General features: G+C 34.7%; 1 protein-coding gene across 8 annotated transcripts in view; it reads left to right on the top strand.

Moving 5' to 3' along the window:
• The window catches only part of LOC143240167 (host cell factor 1-like), a 100,152-nt gene extending 78,859 nt beyond the window's left edge, over positions 1–21,293 (top strand). For all 8 annotated transcript variants that reach the window (XM_076482153.1, XM_076482152.1, XM_076482157.1 and 5 more), the window contains 6 exons: positions 2,487–2,662; positions 4,008–4,148; positions 5,320–5,508; positions 16,606–16,924; positions 18,233–18,296; positions 18,904–21,293. In XM_076482153.1, the coding sequence (XP_076338268.1) occupies positions 2,487–2,662; positions 4,008–4,148; positions 5,320–5,508; positions 16,606–16,924; positions 18,233–18,296; positions 18,904–18,931 (917 nt within the window). In that variant the 3' untranslated portion in view covers positions 18,932–21,293. The remainder of the gene's footprint in view (positions 1–2,486; positions 2,663–4,007; positions 4,149–5,319; positions 5,509–16,605; positions 16,925–18,232; positions 18,297–18,903) is intronic.
• Positions 21,294–21,503: the final 210 nt, after the last annotated feature.

The raw sequence follows: 21,503 nt of genomic DNA, 5'->3' as shown, positions 1-21,503 counted from the left end.
ATTATTGCTTGGAACCTGCAAGTAGGTATCTTTGTACCTAATCCTGAGTAACTTGGTTTATATTATACATGAATACTTTATGAAAACCCCAGTTTTGGTTTCCTTGCTGAAAAATTGAGCAAAAGACAAAAAATTCAAAATTGTTTATATCTCTGTTCAGGACTTGTAAGTATTATATTTATATCAAATCCAATGTAAATTAGTCAAGATATGGTGGAGTAAATGTCAAAAAATTTCAAAACTATGCTTTCTGTAGAATTTAACTTCCTCCCATGATTGTTAAAAATGGGTAAGTTCACTATTTTTATTTGTCATTGTTTGACCTGTAAAAAATGTATTTTTGTATCAAATCATGTGTAAACTTGCTGAGTAATTGACGAATAACTCATTATGCTGTATGAGCTCTGACACTCATAAAAAAAAAGTTGGATTTACTCATTTTCAGTGTATTTAAATGTCAAAATGTTGGATGCATGTAAATTTATGTTAGTTTAAATTTTCATTGTGATTGCTGTGAATGTGACTGCACAGGAGTCCAAAATATAGCATATTAGACTAAGGTATAACACTACCGCATTGCAAGTCAACCTGCTGGGAAGTGAAGAAACAGAGGTAAATTGAAGAGTGTTTTTGAAGAAGGGGAAAATATATAAAAAACTTTTGTCTTTCTGCAGAGGTTTCAATTTCAACCAACGTAGGTTGAGTTTTTTAAAATTTAAAAGGAGAAATAATTGGTTTGCAGCTTCAAATATGAAATGAGTACTAGCTTTATGCTTAGGATTGTATAGGACATACCTCTTAAGATGCAAGAAGATTGATAACAAACATTCATATACTAATTAGAATATATATAACAAATATACATGTAATAGTTACAATATTTTGAGTTGTAAATTAGGTTTAATGTTTGCAGTTGTGTAATTATTTAATTGTTAATACATCAAGGTAGTATTAAAGACTATTTTTTGTGAATTTTAATGTACATATATGGTTGCTTGACAACGAGAAGATGAACATAATGTTGTCAGGTAAAAACGTGCAGTAACTCATATTTATTACCAAGTTTTGTTCTAGTGTCATGAAAATTCTGCAAAATTCTGAAATTTTATAAAAGAAATTTCAGTGTCAAAATCCTGGAAAACCTGCAGTGTTTATCAAGAAGGCCTGGAAAACTATGTGAAAGTCTTCCCCTTCATTTCACCACATTTTGTTTTTCTTGACAATAAGCTGTACTATTGGATTTGTTTCTTGTGAAAATAATTTATAGAAACTGTTACTTGTAAAATGGGAAGCACACTGATTTGACAACATTAATCAGTTATATAAATGACAACATAAAAATAGTCTGAATAGCAAGATGAGTATGAATCTTTATAATGTTTGCATGGTGATGTGTGATGATGTATGTTCAGCATCCAGTTAGGTTCAAGTTGACTTGTCCTATTGGGCAAGGTGAAACCTTCAGAAAATATTATTTCATTTTTTCTTACATGATAGAGATGTTTTTAGCTTCAGGCAAAGCAAAGAATCTAGGAGAATAATGCAAGGCTGTATCATTTGTTATTAAACTGATGGAAAAATTGAAGTACATATAGAGGACAGTAAATGATGAAATATTTACTAATACTTTGTTTATTAACATTTTATGGTCAGTTAAAAGTCCTGGAATATCTTTTGCTACTCCATATGAACCATAGATAAGCATGTTAGATATTTATTACGTCATTAGTGGTTATTTGTTTATATTCCAAAAATGTTTTTTGACTTCCATTTCTCATTGATCACTTTCAGTATAAAAGTTTATTTCACAATACTTGAAGTATCACTATCTTTTCTAAAATGGCAAGCCTATTATTAATATGCTGTTTAACAAATTAGCATGATGTAGATGAGAATTTCAGAAATTGATACCCATAACTTAAATGCCTGCCACTTGTATTTGTACATGTTTATCATAAGGTGTCAGGCAAATCACATGTGATTAGAGCTACTGAAAGAGTGTTTTAAATATAAACACTTATAATTTTTATAAAGTTTAAGCAATAAAGTGAATACTTGTATATTCAGTGATAATGGGAAATATAATTTATATACATTAAATGAATGAAATGTTTTTGTATCTTACGAGTTAAAGATTTTAAGATTGTTTATTGACTAGAGAACATAGTTTTGTGACTGTAGTAGTAAGTGGTTTCTTATCATAAACTCTTAATGTTGAGCAAACAGATGTCTTGCTAGACCATTTCCTTAGTATTTTGTACTTGTATTTTGTCATTGAAAATTAACTGTCAGATGAAGCTTAAATGTTAATTGATCAAGAAATTATTATCTAAAGAATACAGAATATAATTAAAGACCTAATTATATATTACATGTGAGATCAGAACTTGTTATAATTTTGTTTGGCTGAACCATTGCAGCATCATGTAACAGAAATGATTTTATTACTGTGTTAAACCTTAACTGTGATATTTTCTTTTCTTAAGATCCTCTTGCAACACTTGCTAGCGCTGCCATCTCGTCATCTGCCAGCAATAATGAAGAAGCTGAAGATGTTCCTGTTAAACAAGATTCAACAAAAGATGAATCTTCTGATAATCCCAGTTTATCTCCTGAATCTTCAACTCCAGTTGTTAAATCAGAACCACCTGAAGATAAAGTGGTTAGTCAATATGATTAGAAAAAAAAATAGTATCAGTATATAGATAGAATTTCATTTTTTGTTGGATATTTAACTGTTTTTTGAGTATGAAACTTGTGATGATGAGAAACTCACTTGAAAAATCCTCTTTGTTAGCATGAAGATGACCTGAGAAGGTTGAAATGTTCTCTGCTTTATTTTGGTAAAATTCCCATAACAGCTGTCATGAGATACACAGTGTGAAACTCATTTTCCATATTCCACAAAACTGGACGTTTTTCTTTCTACAAGTTTTCTATAATTTTTAGTAATAAATTGTGTAGAACAAAAAGTTTCTTTTCAGAAAACTTATGAAACACTATCTTATGTAAATGTGTATGAATTGTTTCCTAATTAAAAGTGAAGAAAACAGTTCCACGTAGAAGGGAGAAAATAGTTTAATTTTTAGTTCAATATTTGCATGTGAATTCACTTTAGTACATTGAAATGAAGATAAAATGATAATTATTTGGTGTGAGAAAATAATTAAAAAATATTTTTCCTTCTAAAGGAATGTTTTTTGAGTGACTATAGCCTATAAACCTAATGTAAACATTGTTTGATTCAGAAAAAAAAAGAAAAAGTGTGTGAAAGTTTCCTTCAGCAAATAATTTTTAAACATTTCCGTTAAACCAGCTGATTAATCTTTTCTTGAAAATACATTTGTTGTTTCTTTATTCTGAATTGCAAACATACATACTTTACAGAAAAAAATAACATTAGTTTGCTGAAAATTCAAGCTAAATTTTTGAAATATGTACACCTAATTTCTGAATCTACAACTGTGATTAATCATTAAAGAAGTCTTTAACAAGTCTTTTTGATTTTGTTTTTAAGTATTGGCTTGTTTATAGGAAAAATAGCTAGTCTTATTGCTTTTTGTAATGTGTTTTCAAGTGATGAAAGATTATACTTTACTGTTTTATGTGTTTTTCATAACATAATAACCATGATGATTCCCCTTTAACAGAAACAATTGTGGTTAAATATATTAACTTTCAGCCAGAATAGCACTGAGAGTAAAGTTTAATTCAATGTAAAAGCTGAAAAAAGAAAACAAATAAATTACACTGTAATATGTGATTATGAGAACATATTTTTTATTTTAAAAAATAAGAAAATTACATGTACTATAGCCTTCCTTCCCCAGTTTTTCAATAAGTCTGAGGACTTGTGATGCCAAAAACTCAAGGTTTGATACATTTGGTGGGAAAAGCACATATAGCCCATTGTATAGCTTTGTGCTTAACAACAGTCAAACATGTATTATAAAAATTTCCATCTCAAATTCGTTATTTTCATTACTTTGTATGTTTTTGCATGACAGAATGTCCCAATACCAGAAGTAACTTCAAAAATTGCAGTAAAAAGAGACAGTCAGTGGTATGATGTTGGATTCTTCAAAGGGAATTCTGCACAAGTTACCCATTTCTTTCTACCCTCTGAACAGTCTGAGAGAAAAGACGACGTGAGTTGTTTATTAACAGTAAAAATGGGTGTGATAGTTTGTTCAGTTATCAAGTAGTTAGATTTAGTTTTAGTCTATGATGAATATTCTTCACCAAAATTTACAATAACCAGAAAATATATATTTTCAAACAAAAAGAAGGGGAAGAATTAAAATGGTTCTTTCACAGATTTATGCTGTTATTTGACATGTTTTATGTTTAAAACGTAAGGAATGTTCAAGAATTTATGTACGTTTCATGCTTAACCATCTTTCTGCAACATCTGACTAAATATTTGTATAAGTGTTTCTAATTATATAGAACCTATTTCAAGAGATGCTGTTGCAGATATATTTGTATCTTTTTTTTTATTGTCTAATAGTTATGTTGATCAAAGTAGGTACTATGTAGTGTTTAACAACTATAATAATAATAATAGTAAAAAAGATATTTTGTTGTTTTACTTGTTGTAAACTATCAGATAAATGTACTGATAAGTGACATAAAACTTAGTTAGAAATTGTCGATGAGTATCATTTGTTAGCAGAATGTAGAACTGTTACCAAGCTAATTGGTCAGGGTTTCATCAGTAAATTTATTATAAGCATGCAACCTCTGTTCCAGTCTGATCTTGCTGTTCATGGCAACCATGTTCTTTTTTTTCAAGTGAAAGGCAAAGATTTAAAATCACGTTTATTAGATTTGATTTTAGGACTAGACTAAATGACCAGTCATTTCTGTTTCACATCATTATGTGCCTAATATGTATAAAATTTAGCTGAGGTGTTTGACACTGTTATATATTATAAGTTTTTGCCTTATCATAGCTAAAATATTTAAATTCCATTTTCTTTGTAAATGCATTGTTTGTGTTGTAGCTTGTTTGTGTGTAGCTGATCTATACGTGAGATATTTAATGCTTTTTATATTTACAGTGTTGGAGTTATGAAGAGAGAGATGTTTTTATTTTGTTGTACTAACTTTTTTTTTGTGATGAAGTTTGTTTACAACCAGTACCATGAAAATGTGCTGGTCTGCTTTGCTGTATAATGATTGGTATCAGTTGCTGTAAAAGATGTTGGCTGTGTTACATGCTAGTTAACATTATTTCATGTGAAAGCTGTTTATCATTCTTTTTGTCCACAAGCTGCATACAGTAATTACAGTGGTGTTTTGTATCTTGTATTGCAGGACATTGATGTAGTGTCAGTGCCAAATCACTCTATGCTTCAGAAACAAGAATTGCTTCCAGGAACAGCCTACAAATTTCGTGTAGCTGCCATTAATATATGTGGTCGTGGTCCTTGGAGTGAAATTTCAGCCTTTAAAACGTGCTTACCCGGTTTTCCAGGAGCTCCTTCGGCAATAAAAATCAGCAAGGTATAACATTTGCTGTTCATAATATTGTGACAGAATCATGCATTTGTTTTATTTGTAAGTTACATTTTTATTTAACAGAATCACAATAAAGTATTTCACATGTCTGTTATTGCAGACCAGTGGTGCACAAAGCCTGGCCTGCAGGCCAAATCCAGCCCACGATGAGTCACCGAGTGGCCTGTGATGTCCAACGGGAAAGTCAAACATAGAGAGTTTGCACCTGCACAAAGATTAAGCACTATAGAAGAATATGCATTAGATAAGATATTGGATGATTCCATATTTGTGTCGAGCAATAAAGAAAATTTAATAAGCAAATCTTGTTAATGCATTGGCATTTAATCATTGGTGCAATGACATAATATTTCCGTAATTACAAAATCTTACGCGTTCCAATTGTTCTTTGAGATTTACTTACGAGCCCTATTTTGATATTATTTTGCAACAAAAATGGCAGCTAATCGTAAAAGAAAAGTTGACGACGAAAACCGGCAGTTTCCTGATGATTGGACTGCGCAATACTGTTTTGTTCAACAACAGAAGAACGTAATTTGTCTGCTGTATCATTCGACAGTAGCAGTGGCGAAGGTATCCAACATAAAGCGTCATTATGGGTCGAAGCATAAAGATTTCCACAACGTTGTCGGTGATGAATGAACAGCTCGAATTGAATCTCTGCGACGGTCACTGAATCATCAGCAGAATGTTTTCTCAAAGCACTCAACAGATTTAGGTGCAGCATGTGAAGTCAGTCATGATATTTCGTTGATGATAGTGAAATATGGCTGACCGTTCACTGATAGTGATTTTGTCAAGCAGCTATAATTACTGCATCGGAAAAGTTGTGTCCGGAAGCAGTTTGCAAGCTACATATGGTGGCTTTGAATCGTATGACAGTTCAACAAAGAATTTCACACCTCTCAGCAGACGTGACAAGGCAGCTTACAAATAAAGCTGCCAACTTTGTCTGCTTCTCTTTAGCAGCAGACGAGTCGACTGATATCAGTTTAACAGCACAGCTACTAGTTTTTGTTCGTGGTGTGTCGTCATCGTTTGATATCACAGAGGAACTAATCAGCATGGGTTCCATGAAGGGTCAGACAACTGGGTCTACTCTATTTGAGGAGATAGTACATCTGTGTAGTAGTGTTTCATTGGATTTCATGAAACTGGTAAGTGTGACAACTGATGGAGCACCAACCATGACCGTAGAAATTAGCGGGCTGTAAGCACTGTTGATGAAGCATCGAGGAAAGCAGAACAGACAGTTGGTGAAGTTGCACTGTATTATTCACTAACAGACCTGTGCAGTAAAGACCTTGGTTTTCAGGCACTGATGGCATTAGCAACGAAAACCATTAATTTCATCAAATCACGAGTGCTCAATCACAGTCAGTTTCGAAGTCTTCTTGAAAAAATTGATCCAGACTATGGTGACCTTGGGTATCACTGTGAAGTACGCTGGCTGAGTCGAGGGAAGATGCTAAGATGATTATGAGAGTTGATTGATGAAGTGATAGAATTCCTCAGAAGCAAGAACAAAGACACAGAAGTGATTTCCACAACTGATTCAACATGGCAACCTGATTTGAACTTTCTGGTCAATATGACACAATACTTGAATGATCTGAATTTGAAATTGCAAGGCAAAAATCAGCTTGTCTGTCAGCTTACAAATCACGTCTCAGCTTTCAGGACAAAGTTGCAATTGTTCCGGCAGCAAGCAGCATCAGGCAACTTTGTGCACTTTCCCACTTTTCAGTCACAGCTACAGAAGAATTAAGGACATTGACACACAAGTTTATGTTGGGAAGCTAGATACCTTGATTCAATCCTTCAACTCGCAGTTTCATGACTTTGACCAATGCAGATTGTTGATGAAACTTTTTGCTGATCTGTTCAGTGTGTCAGTGGATGACTTGTCAGCAGAATATCAGCTCGAACTTCCTGATCTCCAGGCATCTGATGAACTGCGTGCTATTTACCGAGAAATCAGTTTGCTTGACTTCTACAAAGCATTGCCTGATACATTTGCTAATCTGAAAAACAACGCACTTGTCCACACAAGCATGTTTGGCAGCATGTACTGCTGTGAACAGGCTTTATTGCATATGAAACTGAACAAAAACAACACTCGCAATCAGCTGACTGATGATCATCTGGAAGCAGTCTTGCGTTAAACATCAAGCCGGATATTGCTAAGCTCGTATGTGACATGCAGCACCATTCATCGCACTGACTTTGCGATAGTTGACGTATCATAAGATTTCTTAGAATTATGTGCAAACTCTTTGATGTAATCATTATTTGTGTGTTCTTAAATGTGATGTCCATCTTGTGTAAAACAACTGTGGGTCGATTTTAATCTTCACTTTTTTGTGACCCTCAAAGGTTATGAGAAGTTTGTTTGTGGCCCCTGACTCAAAAAGTTTGTGCACCACTGTTGTAGACCTTTTATGGGGTGTCATTTTATTACTGTCAAATACGTTTTTATGTTAAGTTTGATATGAATATACTACACTGGAAGACTTTGAATGTCCATGCAAGAAAATAACTATAACCTTAGAGAGAAAAAAGTATTAAAAAAAAAAGACAACTTGGTGATCCTGATTTTTATATATATTAAAATAGACTAAAAAAAAAATAAAACCATAAAAGTATAGTACCAGTAAACCTTGGCCAATAGGTGTTGCTAACATAAAACTAATATTTAGACATATAAATGCAGATTACTCTCTTTTCTATCCTTATATTTTATTGTTGGTTTCATATTAGCAAATAAATAAATTTTAAAAATATTAACTCTTCTTTACCTTCTGCTAATTCCCACAGTATACAATTACTAGATTCAACCAGAATATAACTTAGATAAAACTTGTTGAGCTATATTTAATGTGTGTGTGTTATTTTACCTCTAACAGATAGCCACTAGTTAATGAGTTAGAAGTTTATTTTCACAACAGTAGTTTATAAAACACATTTAATCTGACTTAGGGCATAGAACACTTTAATTGAACAAACATGACATTTACTAGTAATGTATTTAGGTAGGTGTTACAGCAAGACTAGTAACTAGTAAAAAGATTAAAAGTCCATGTGATTTGTGTGAGATCATTTGTTTTCATTCTTTCACACACCAAATAATATGTAGAGGAAATTGTATCTAGTTTTAGAGTATTATATCACAGAAGCACCAGGTATCATTTATATTTTCATTTGTATTTTTTGTAAAACTGCAAATATAGCTTGTGTTTTTTTATTCCCAACAACCTAAATTAAACCTCCAATCCATATTATTTATATTGCTTTGTAACCATAAACTACAAGGAAGAGAAACAAATAAAGGAACCTAGTGAAGCGAGGAAGAGAAAGAGCTTGGAGTGACCAAAGATGGTCATTTGGATGTACACCTTCCAGTTAAATCAAGCTGTTCCTGTATATTGCATTTGGATGTAATGTAGCGTATTATTACTTCTGACCTTTTTTATCTACAGCACAATATTGAAAGTGTTGTGGGCTTTGTCATCTTACTGAGGTAACAAAATGTTAATTATGTTTGCCAGTCTCTCTCTCTTTGGGAATTAATCTGAGCTATCTGCTTAGTCAGTGAATAAGTGAACATAGTTTCAAACTACTGTATTCAATACTCCAATAAGTTGTACAAAACTAATAAAGCATTATGATAAGTGTAAAAAATAGTGTTTCAGCCAAGGCTTTTTATGTCGTAATTCATCCAGTGTGACAAGGTCTGCAATGTTTTCCTTAGCAGCAGCATATGACAGGGAAGGTACAGTTGTAATTCTATTGTCCACTCTCCTTATTTCATCATGTGAGGTAACATCACACAGTTTTTAAAAATGTTATCAGTCAGAGATAGGACATTGTGCAGCTTAAAGTTTGTTGTGACTCATGTAATTAACATTTTAACAGAGACTTTGTATATTGGAATCCAGCTAGTATTATGAGCTTTGCCATAGTACAAAAGGCCTTATTGTCAGTGATGTATAACAAACAAACTACTACAGTTGAAATAGTATTTTGTACTTTACTGAAAATCCATTTGGGTCAGTAAAGAGTGATGCAACATAAACCATTATCATTTTTATTATAAAGTTTCACACAGACATCACATTCAAAAACAGTATAGTGCTTAAAAGAATCATGGGTTAAAAAAACAGAAGTGTGTATGGGTACTTGATATTGTTGATTTGAGTTGTTCCAGCTAGTGGAGGTATAGGTAGTGTAACGACATAGGTAACATTCTTGTGGTAATGAATGCAACTCTAGAATTCTTTTAAAATGGTACATAACCTTAAGAGTGTACTTGAACACTTTTATCAATCATATCTACCCGTGATGATGGTTTCTCTTCTTTATGTGTAATATTGTTCAAATGCAACAGTTCTTCCAACTTGTAAAGGCTTGCTTTAGGTTATGTTAATTATGCTATGTCCGTTAAGGCTCCTTATTTGCATATCATGTTAACACAAGTGACTAGCATGTGCATGATTACTTGTCACTTTCAAGTTGTGTGTGTTTGGAAACCTGTTGTTTTATTCCTGTTAATTGTTATACTTAGATGAACTTTGGTTTCATTAGGAGCAGCTGACTTATATAACTGACTTCACTCAGTAAAATGTAGTTTGAGAAGTGGAGTAATGTGCATTTATCATCTATGACAACTGCTGATTTTTTATTTTCGTTTTATTTTCACTTTGGTGTTTAGATTAAATCTAGTGTATGGTTTATCACCATGGCTCTGTGAATCCTATTACTGCATATAGCTCACCTACTAGGATAAATTTTTCCACAGTTTGTACCCAGATTTTACATGTATGTGTGTAGTATATGAGGTATGATCAAAAAGTTCTAAGACTTCACTTTTATTCTAAAGAATAATGTACATATATCAGTATTATATGCTATCCCCTTCAAAGTAATTTCCCTCAGCTGACCCCTCGGTGTGGATTCCTGTATGTGGTGAGGGGGCCTTCCAGGGAAGGTTCTGTTCTTTCAGGGACCACGATGCCTGACCACGAGTGTCACACGGACCCACATTGTGTCAACTGCAATGGTTCCCACTCTTCTTATTTTCGTTCTTGCTCAAAATGGTTGGAGGAAAAAGAGGTGCAGTGTTTGAAAACGACTCATAACGTTAGTTATCCTGAGGCTCGGAAATTGCTGTCCGCCACTCCATCTCAGACATATGCTGCTGCACTTTGTTCCACAACTACAGTGGGAGTGCAAACAGATCTCTCTGTGCCTCCAAGAGAATCATTTTCAAAACAAATGAAAAGCCTTTTGACCTCCATGGTTATAAAGGTTGATGAATCGACTTCTACACCCATCTCTGTTTTTCCCATACATTTCAACAAACCTCAAGATCCACATCTATCAGTTTCAAATAGAGGCATTTCTTCTGATACATCTTTTTCTCTCACCCCACGATGCAAAACAATCATTCATTCGGATCCTCAATCACTGGAATCCCCTTCCAACAACAAAGACCTGCCTAATCAACCCAGGGCAGGATCCATGGCTGTCAATAGACCTGCTCCGAATAAGGACAGTAAGAAAAAAAGACGTGGTCATAAACAGGAGGGTTCTCCAGCCACTTCGCCTACCCGTCATTAAAAATGGCCACCTTGATGCAATGGAACTGTCGAGGTTTACATTTTAATCTAGATGACATCAAAACACTGATTGCTTCCTACCATCCTCTATGTCTTTCCTCACAAGAAACATTTCTAAAACCTGCTGATACAGTCACCATTCGGCAGTTTTCTCTGTACAGAAATGACAGGCTGTGTGACGGACAAGTACATGGAGGGTTGGCACTATTGGTTGATCAGCATCTGCCCACTCTGTCTTTGTCATTCAACACACCCTTGAAGGCTATAGCAATCCGTGTTTCCTTGGGTCATACCATCACCGTTTGTTCTCTACCTGTCACCTGGAGATACATATGGTCAATCAGACCTTGATGTTCTCATTGAACAGTTGCCGTCTCCCTTTTTAATCCTGGGGGACTTTAATCGACATTATCCCCTCTGGGGAAGTGCTGTTATTGATAGGAGGGATCACTCTGTAGAGCGTATGCTCTCTGATCATAATCTTTCTCTTTTCAATACTGGTTCTTTCACTTATTTTCATGCACCTAGTCAGTACTTTACCGCTATTGATCTCTCGGTTTGCTCCCCTTCATTATTTTCCCATTTTTCATGGAGGGTTGACAGTAATCCACAAGGCAGTGATCATTTTCCGATACTTTTGAGAGAGACTGGTCGTGGTTGATGCCACCTACTGGCGTGCCCTGGTGGAAGCTGGATCAAGCAGACTGGTCCACTTTCACTGCTCTCGTAGAACCTGATCCTGCCATCATGAATTAGCCATCAATAGACGACTGTGTGGCAGTGGTAACTGACTGTATTATACAAGCAGCTGCTCAGTGTATTCCTAAAACCTCGACACGTTTTCCGCGATATCCTCATCCATGGTGGAATCCTGCTTGCCACTTGGCATGGAAGGCTCAAAAACAGGCCTGGAATACTTTCTGTAGATATCCCACACTTTTGCACCGCATCGCTTTCCAACGGGCTCGTGTACATGCTAGGTGGGTAAGACGTCAAAGCCAGAAGGAATCTTGGATTAAGTTCACAACTAGCATATCTTCTACCACCAGTTCTAAGGTCATATGGGACAGGACTCGAAAGGTCAGTGGGCACCACAATTTTGTCCCCCTCTCCATCTTACTCTCTAATGGCCAAGAGGTAGCTGATGTCCGGAGCATTTCCGGTACTCTAGGTGAAAGCTTTTGCTGGGTATCTAGCACTTCTGCTTGTTCCTCCACCTTCTTGGCCATCAACACTCGGGCAGAGAGTTCACTTCTTTCCTTTCGAACTGACTGTCTCTTTGACTATAATTGTTCCTTTACACTGGTGGAACTGAAAATGGCCCTTCATTGGTCTGGCAGTACATCTGTTGGACCTGATGATGGACACTATGACATGCTGCGCTATCTCTCTCCTGCTTCTCTTGTTATTCTTCTGTTTTTAACTGGATCTGGCAGGAGAATGTTTTTCCTCATGCCTGGTGCCAGGCTATTATCTTACCTTTCTCTAAACCTGGGAAAGATCCCCAGATTCCTTCAAACTACCGTCCAATTGCTTTGACGAGCTGTCACTGTAAGACCTTAGAGAGGATGGTTAATGCTCGTCTTGTTTAGTTCCTCGAATCAAACAACCTTCTCATGCCCAACCAGTGTGGGTTCCGATGACTGCACTCCACCACGGGCCACCTAATTCGACTTGAAACATCAATCAAAGAAACCTTGCCAACATCTTGTATCAATATTCTTTGATATTGAGAAGGTTTATGACAAAACATGGAGGTATTGCATTTTGTGAGACCTCCATATATATATTGGTTACATGGCCATTTACCCATGTTTATTAAAAAATTTTTAATTGACAGGAGATTCCAAATTCGTGTGGGTTTGACACTTTCCCGTTCTTTTGTACAGGAACTTGGGGTACCTCAGGGCTGTGTTTTGAGTGTCACACTTTTCAGTATAAAGAAAAACGGGCTCCATGTCGACAACTTTCACATCTCGTGTCAGTCGTCGAACATGAGATATATTGAGCGGCAACTACAAACTGCTCTCAATCATGTACTGAAGTGGATTGTGGCAAGTGGCTTTAATTTTTCTCTCTAAAACAGTTTGCATGCACTTCTGCTGCCAACAGGGTATTCACCCTAATTTTGAACTCCGTATTGGTGTGGTTGCGCTGCCAATGGTCCCTGAGACCAAGTTCTTGGGGCTTATCTTTGACCATAAGCTGACCTTTATACCACACTTAAAGCAACTATGGGTCAAATGCACAAGAGCACTGAACATCCTCTGTGTTCTCTCTACCGCCAGTTGGGGAGCGGATCGAAGTTCTATGTTAAAGGTATATCGTGCTATTATTCATTCAAAACTCTACGATGGATCAATGGTGTATGGCTCTGCCAGACCCTGGGCCTTAAAGATGCTGGACCCCATTCATGATCGAGGACTTCGACTCTGCACTGGGGCTTTCTGCACCTCCCCAGTTCAGAGCTTATACGTGGAATCTAACGAACCTTCTCTGCACCTTCGCCATTTGAAACTGTCTTTACTGTATTCTTCAAAACTTTGTTCCTTACTAAAGCATCCCACCTGGGGATGTGTTTTCCTTCCTCAATGCACCATACTTTCTCAGAACAGACGATCTGCCATTGCTCCTTTTGGCTTTTGCATCCAGGCGCAGTTGGATGAATTGGGTCTGTCCTTGTATAACATTGCAGAATCCATTGGTCAGCCCATCCCTCCATGGCTCATTACAGCCCCCAAATGTGACCCTTCTTAAAGTCATCTGAAAAAGGCAGATACTCCCGATTGGAAGTACTGTCTTTTATTTACTGAACATCTTTCGAACAATAATTTCATTCCAATTTATACGGATGGTTCCAAATCAATTAATTCTGTGGGCTCTGACATGGTTTGTTGCAATTTGGTGGTTGTGCACAGAATCCCCTCTGCAGCTTCTGTGTTCACTGCTGAACTGTACACCATATCTCTTGCCCTGGGTCATATTGAAGCTGAGCAGTACTCTGACTGCACTCTTTATACCGACTTCCTTAGTTCTCTGCTGCCCTTGGAATCACTTCACGTTGGCTCACACCCTGTTCTCACTGATATTCAAAACCGACTGGCCCATTTCTCATTAACATCTACTTCTATCCAGTTTTTCTGGATACCAGGCCACGTTGGTATTCACGGGAATGCGCTTGCAGACATGGCAGCTAAATCTATCTGCTCTGGCACTGGCACTACTGTGCCTATTCCATACATGGACTATAGTCCTGTATTCAAGGCTCTGCTCTGCATCAGCTGGCAGTCCACTTGGAGTGAGCAACATGACAACAAGCTTTTTCAAATAAAACCCTATATTGGTCTTTGGCTGTCTAGTTTCCATAAGGTTCGGAAGGAGGAAGTTGTTCTAACTGGACTATGCATTGGTCACAGTTTTTTAACTCATCATTTTCTTTTATCTGGAACTGATGCACCAGTGTGTAGTTTGTGTAACACTCAAATCACTATAAGCCACATTTTACTTTCTTGCCATCGTTACGACTCTCAACGACGGCACTATTTTAAACGTGCTCTGTCCCAGGGTTTGTCTGTACCATTGGACAGTGTCATTGGTGATGTTGACACTGTCCACCTTGATAAAGTTTTTAGTTTTTTAATGGCCATTAATTTTTTTAATCTCATTTAAGTGTTTGATATTTATTCATTACAACTTTTTAATTGTGGTTCCCTTTTCAGTCTCAATTTCTCTAGTTCAATTTGACATTGGAAAATGGCCAGAACATTAAATAACTCGACACCAGGACTGGAAAGGTCAACTTCAGGTGACTCACGCTGCTGTTTGAACTACCTGTTAGTCATCCTGGCGAGTTGTTATTACAATTTTGTTGCATGTCTTTTAACACTTTTGTTACTTTACCTTTTGGTTCTGGCCATAATGACACATAACCTGGAACCAAGACTAGAAAGAACAACTTCAGGTGACTGACGGTGGTTTTTGTACTTACCTGTTAGTCTTCCTGGTGGCTTATGATCATTACCATTTTGCTAGAGTTAGTCCTTTACAACTTCTTGTGCTTTGCTTTCTCTCTTAACATTGTACTAGGTGTCAACATTGGTTTTATGCTTTTTCTGCTTTTCACTGATGTTTTGTTTTACCTTCATTTCCTTTTATGTATTTTACTACATTTATTTTTATCTTTTTACTGGACGTTTGGTGCAGAAAGCCTAGCTGCTTTGTGCCATAAAACACTAAATCAATCAATCAAACCCTCAGCTGATACACACTTGCTCCAACGTTCCTGCTAATTTTGGAAGCAATGCTGGAAGTCTTCACCTGTTATGCGAATAAGTTCTGCTTTCATGTTATTATGGATGGTTGGAATGTCATCAAATCTCTTTCCATTCAATTTAATTTTGATTTTTGGGAACAGAAAAAATCATGCGGGGTAAGATCAGGAGAATACGGGGTGTGTGGTATCACAGGAATGTTTTTTTCTGCCAAAAATTCTTGAACAGACACAGCAGTGTGTGAAGATGTGTTGTCATGATGACAACACATGCACAGTGTTTCAGTTACAGTCAGCTGACATGATCCAAAAGAAATGTCCAGTTCATCAGCAATTTTGAAGATACTTAATTGTTGATTACTGCAAATTTTTTCTTTCACCTTAGTGACCATTTCATCAGTGGACATCCGCCTACAATGTGGGTCGTTTTATACTGATTCCTGGTCGTATCAGAAGCATTTTATCCACTGAAAAACGACAGCCTTACTTAAACAGTCATCACTAAAGGCAGTTCTTAACATTTTGAGGATTTTTGTTCCTCCTTTACCATTTTTCACACAAAGCATGATGCAAACACATTGTTATTTTCTATCCATTTTTGTTATGACAAGGGCAAGTGGTCTGTCTTTGACCACTTTTTGCAACACAGGTATAAGGTTTGGAGGAATGGCTTGTTTGTGTTCTAATCACTATTTGCACTTTGTAAATCCCTCAATGAAGCTCACTGCATATGTACTGGCACCTGTAACAGAAGAAGTCTTAGAACTTTTTGATCAGACCTCGTATATGTGTGCTTGGAATTTTTAATATTTTCTAAGGTAGGTAGTTGCTGTATATTACTTATCGTTTTTTCAATCATTAAAATTAACAGCTTGTTAAAATTGATTATTTATTTTCACAATAACTAAATATGTGTAACTTACACAAGTTATTTGAAAGAAAGAGATTATATTGATAAAATGCGATTTATTCATCTAGTTGATGGTGAAAGCATCATTACATGAGTACCAATCAAACCATACATTAATAGTTTCTGTAATAAGGGACATGAGTATGTTTCTTTTTTTTTTAGAATTAAGATAATGTAAGATTTTTTCAGCAAGAACTGACAAGAATATGTCATTTTCTATTTGGTAGGTGTAGATGTTGCTGAAGCTTGCAGTAAGGGTAAATTAAAATTATTTTGTGTTTCAGGGGGCAGATGGAGCACACCTGTCATGGGAAGCCCCCCAAAATACATCAGGAGAAATTACTGAGTATTCAGTTTACCTTGCTGTGAGGTCAGCCACTACAGGTGGACAAGGAGATGGAGCTAAAACTACAGTGACATCTAACCCTTCACAACTTGCCTTTGTAAGAGTGTATTGTGGCCCTAAGGCTACATGTACAGTAAACAACAGTAGCTTGGCCTCTGCCCATGTGGATACAACCATGAAACCCGCCATAATCTTTAGGATTGCTGCTCGCAATGAAAAAGGATATGGTCCTGCTACACAGGTCAGGTGGTTACAAGGTGAGTTATCCTGAGTAACAAAAATTGGGTAAGTCTCAAATTTATGAGGGGAAACATGAAATATGTAATACCTTTTCAATCAACAATTTAAATGTATTATTAAAAATGTTTTTAAAAAATGAAAAGAATATTAAACTATTTTTAAGTAATAAAATCAAACTAAGTCACTTTTTATCATCTTCCTGTCCAAGAGTGCCTGTTTGGGATGCATTAATTCCTCATAGTCAGTAACAAATCACTACATAATTTTATTTGATACATAATGAGCAAGTCACACTGTGAGGTGAATGTGATTGTCTTATAATACAGGTAGCTAGGAAATGTGTGGTGATTAGTGTGTTTGAACTGTGAATTCAAGGGTTTAGTATTTATAATTTATTGCAATAATCTTCTCTTCTTTATAAGAGTGACACACAAGTCCTGCTTCATGGTCAGACAAGAATAGTCAGAGTTGATTTTGGAAACTGTTGACTAAGTGCTTTCTGTTTAGACTCAGTTCCAAATCAGGGTACCTTTACACAGATAACCTTGTATGTTGATTAGTACAGAATGTTTGGAACAAACAAATATAACAAAAGCAATAAATCCATATTTAGAGTAAAACATAAACTAAGTGTTATGTAAATAACATAAGATGAATTGCATTGAATATAAAATTAATGAAAAAAAAAGCCTTTGTGTGATTTTGATCTTGGATTTGAAAAGTACAGGGGCATTTATGCTTGAAGCTAAAACTAGTTTAAGTCATGACAGAAACAGTATTGTTGGTACACTTCATTTGTTCTCATTAAAAGAAGATGGGACAGTTATTACCACACACATAAAAAAATTGACTTCATCTCCTCTCATAATGATTGAAGGAATTTTAATTGAAGAAAATTACACTACGATATTAGGTACACTTCATTCATTCATAATAAAGTTAGTTTAATTTTTAGCTGACATATTGCAAGAGGGAAGACCCATTTTCAATAACATTATTCACCAGAAGATTTTCAAAATATGCCACCTCTAAAGAGTAGATTTGTATGAATACAGCAAGAATTCGTTTGATTTATAGAATTTTAATTGTGTGTAATGAATTCAGTTGTAGCATCCATGTGTCATGTACAGGTCTTTTACGGATTAAGTTAGAGTTTACACATATAGCAAATGAAGATGTGAAAGTTGTGAAAAGAATGTATTTAATAACTCATTGAGACTGTTACTGAATTGGGTAATGAGTTCTTGAATACTTTTACTATAAAATGTGTATACAACATTCTTGAAAGGTGTCTCAGCATTATAAAGATTCAGCCCTTTCTTTAGATGGTGCTCCTGCTGCAGTGAGAAACTCTGTTGCTATCAAAAGGCCAGCTACTTCAGTAGAAGGGTAGGTACAAAAAAAGAGTGTGGTACTGCTAATATTATGTCTGTCACATTTTAAGGATTGTTTAAACTCTGAAATGTTTTGGAATATATTTTTCACTGCCAAAGGATTTTTAATTTTTTAAAGAAACTATATTCCTCCAGATACATATGTTTTTCTGAAGTTCTTGGTACCACTAGTATATTTATTTTGTGTGTGTGTATATAGGGCCCTTGAGATATTCCTTAAGTCATAGATATAGGTTTTATTACTTTTCTATACAAGTAGTAATTTTTTGAAGAAATCTAATAGATGAATTTTTTTCATGTTTTAAGACAAACGTATTTTATTATTTTACCACTGATGTTAATTACATGCTTTGGCCAAGCAAAAAAACAAAAGAAAAAAGTCTGTCCTTTTACAGTTTTATTGAATAGGTCTTTTATCTTGCAATCCTTTTAAATATTTTATTACTTACATAATATTATGTCTAAGTACGTTTTCTTGATTGTGCTGTCAAACCCCACTGCAAACTAATGTTTAATATTTTAATATTTACTTTGATCATACATTAAGAAAACTTTTACAGATTTTTCCAATTTATTATCATTTATCTATTTCTTTGTTTTAGGACTTCCAAGAAAGTAAGGACTGACTGAGGAAAAGAATCTGTGATTCTCTTCAGGTCTGCACTGTGGGAACCAGTCCTTTGTAAATTTATTGATTTTTATCTTGAGGCTTGTACAGCATGGTGTACGTTTTGAATTGGTGGTTTTTACTACTCTGGTGTACAATTAAGTTTAATTACTGGAGGATTATTGGCTGATAAATATTAGTGGGAAAAGAATGATCACCTGTCTGCTGTAACTAAAAGAGATGATAAACTTATGAAGCATATCCTGATTAGTGTGTATTGAACTACTGTGATTCTGAATGGGATTTATGTAAGCAACCAGAATAAAAAAACAAACTTTGAGACTCTGATATGCTTGTCATTAAGAATATCAGAACTATTGTAGTTAAACTGAAAAAGCAAAAAAAAAAAAAAAGTATTTTTGTGTGTTTTAAGAGCCATCAATTCTTGTATGAAGTTTACTTAAGGTCAAACACTTTTACAGAATTTTATGCAAAAGTTAGTTGGAACACTGAAAGAAAATATTTGTTTGATGGATATATTAAGTGAAGATTTTGTATACAAAGTTTTTACCAGAATTTAGAGATAACAGTTGAGTCTTTTAAGTAAAATTATGTGGCTTGCAGAGTAGAATGTAAGCTACATTTATAGATCTGACTTATTTTTATTTAGTCGATATATATTGACCTTTTTCTCTAATAACAGTGGTGAGAAAAGTTCCCTGGGACATGTACAGTTTCATCATCATATCAGTCTTATGTTTGCTGAATGTTTGTTAGTCTCATTGTTATAAAAGTTTCATAATTTTGGGTTCATCTGCTTTCATAACATAAACCATTCATGCTTGGTGATTGCATCAAATATTTCTAGAGCATTTCTGTTCATGAGAAAGCACTTAAGTGTTTCCTTTTTGTAATGTAATCTTAATACTATACATAGAGTATTTCTGAAAATGAAATTCTAGTAGTGTTGTAATGTAGGGTCTTTTATGACTGATTAATATTAATATTTTTCATAGCAGTTTGATCAATGGTACAATAATGTTTTGTGTAAATTGAGTACATGTTTGGGGACTGTTTTTATTTCTGTTATTTTCCCTCAATTTTGTTTTCACTTCCTGCATTTTCAAATAATCCTATGAGTAGAAACTATACATGTTTTAAACATTCTAAAATGACATTATTTGCTGTTTTTAAATTCCAGAACATTAAATTGTTTCCTATATAAGTGTATATTAAGTAGAAATTTAACCTGAGACAAGAGTTAAATTTCATGTTTTAACAGCTTTTCTCTTAGCTATAACTGTTGCTGACTTTACTGTTATTCATTTTCAACTTTTGTTAACTCTCAAATAAACTTTTCTAAATAATTATAAATCCAGTGAACAAAGTGAAGAAGTAATTGATTAAACTATCATTTAATTTGTCATGATCATGAAGTATGTCAACAGATTGCTCTGGCTTAAACTTAAATTAAACTTGGTTTAATTCTGACAAAGAGGAAATACTTGCTTTATATGTATTTAAATATGATGAGTTCTGAAGGGAAATTAGTCTTCTTTTGTTTTTCTATTAAGTTGTGACAAAGATTTATTGAAAAAAAAAAGATTTTTAATCTTTCATATTTTTTGATATAAAGAGAGATTATATGAGAGTAGAACTTTGGTAAGAAAGCTTTAACTAGGTAAGAAATAACTTATTATAGTTGGGGCTTGATTTTAAGATCAGTCTGTGTGTGTTTTTGGGTATAAGGAGCTTGTATTCTAAATTATCTTTTGTTCTCACTCAACTTTATTCCCTGCTCACCCACCCCATTTTTGGAAGTGCCGTTTTAAATGGTGTTGGGCTATTTTATCCACATGTAACTTTTTTAATTTCAAATTGTAAAATATGTTTGAGTCTTCACTGTATGTATAAAAGAAATCAACACCTGAAATTTGTTTTGCTTGAATGCCTGAATTTGAAAAAATCAATTATTTAAAGTGAAAAATATTTCTGTATAGCTTGCATTTCTGTGTAACAGGAATATCATTATTTTAATTGTAATCTAAACTGAAAGGTTTTTAGTACACCAAACATAAATCATCTCATGAGTAGATTTGAAACTTGTATCTCAGGAACATCTGATATGGGTGTTGATACCCATACCAGCTGTTCTTTGATACATCTTTATTTCAAGTGGGTTTCTTGCCATCAAGAAGATTTGAAACTTGCCATTACTTAAGTAAGTTGTACTATGTGTAAACATGATTACTTTGAAAACTGGCACTTTATCATTGTGTAATGTTTAACACCCACGTTGTCATGTTATGATTATTGTGTTGTGCTTCATCCTATCCTGTAACTTGGTTTCTGTACTCTGAATAAAGTAAGCTTTTAAGAAACCGTTGAGGAAAAGTGTAGTATGAGTATTTTTTTTGTTTGTGAGCATATGAGTGTGTTATTTTAAGATCTACGGTTTTTGATGTTGACCAACCAATTCACCATTGAATAGTACTTTTCGAATTGTTTTCCATTCCTTAAGTTGTTTGCTTTAATATCATTAGACGATATTAATTTTAAACCTCCTTATTATTCAAGTAAGCCCAAACTTTACTT

Source organism: Tachypleus tridentatus, chromosome 13 (assembly GCF_004210375.1).
Source record: "Tachypleus tridentatus isolate NWPU-2018 chromosome 13, ASM421037v1, whole genome shotgun sequence".
NCBI classification, from domain to species: domain Eukaryota; kingdom Metazoa; phylum Arthropoda; class Merostomata; order Xiphosura; family Limulidae; genus Tachypleus; species Tachypleus tridentatus.
The sequence above is the reverse complement of the archived record's forward strand: the minus strand, read 5'-3'. Positions and strand labels throughout refer to the sequence as shown.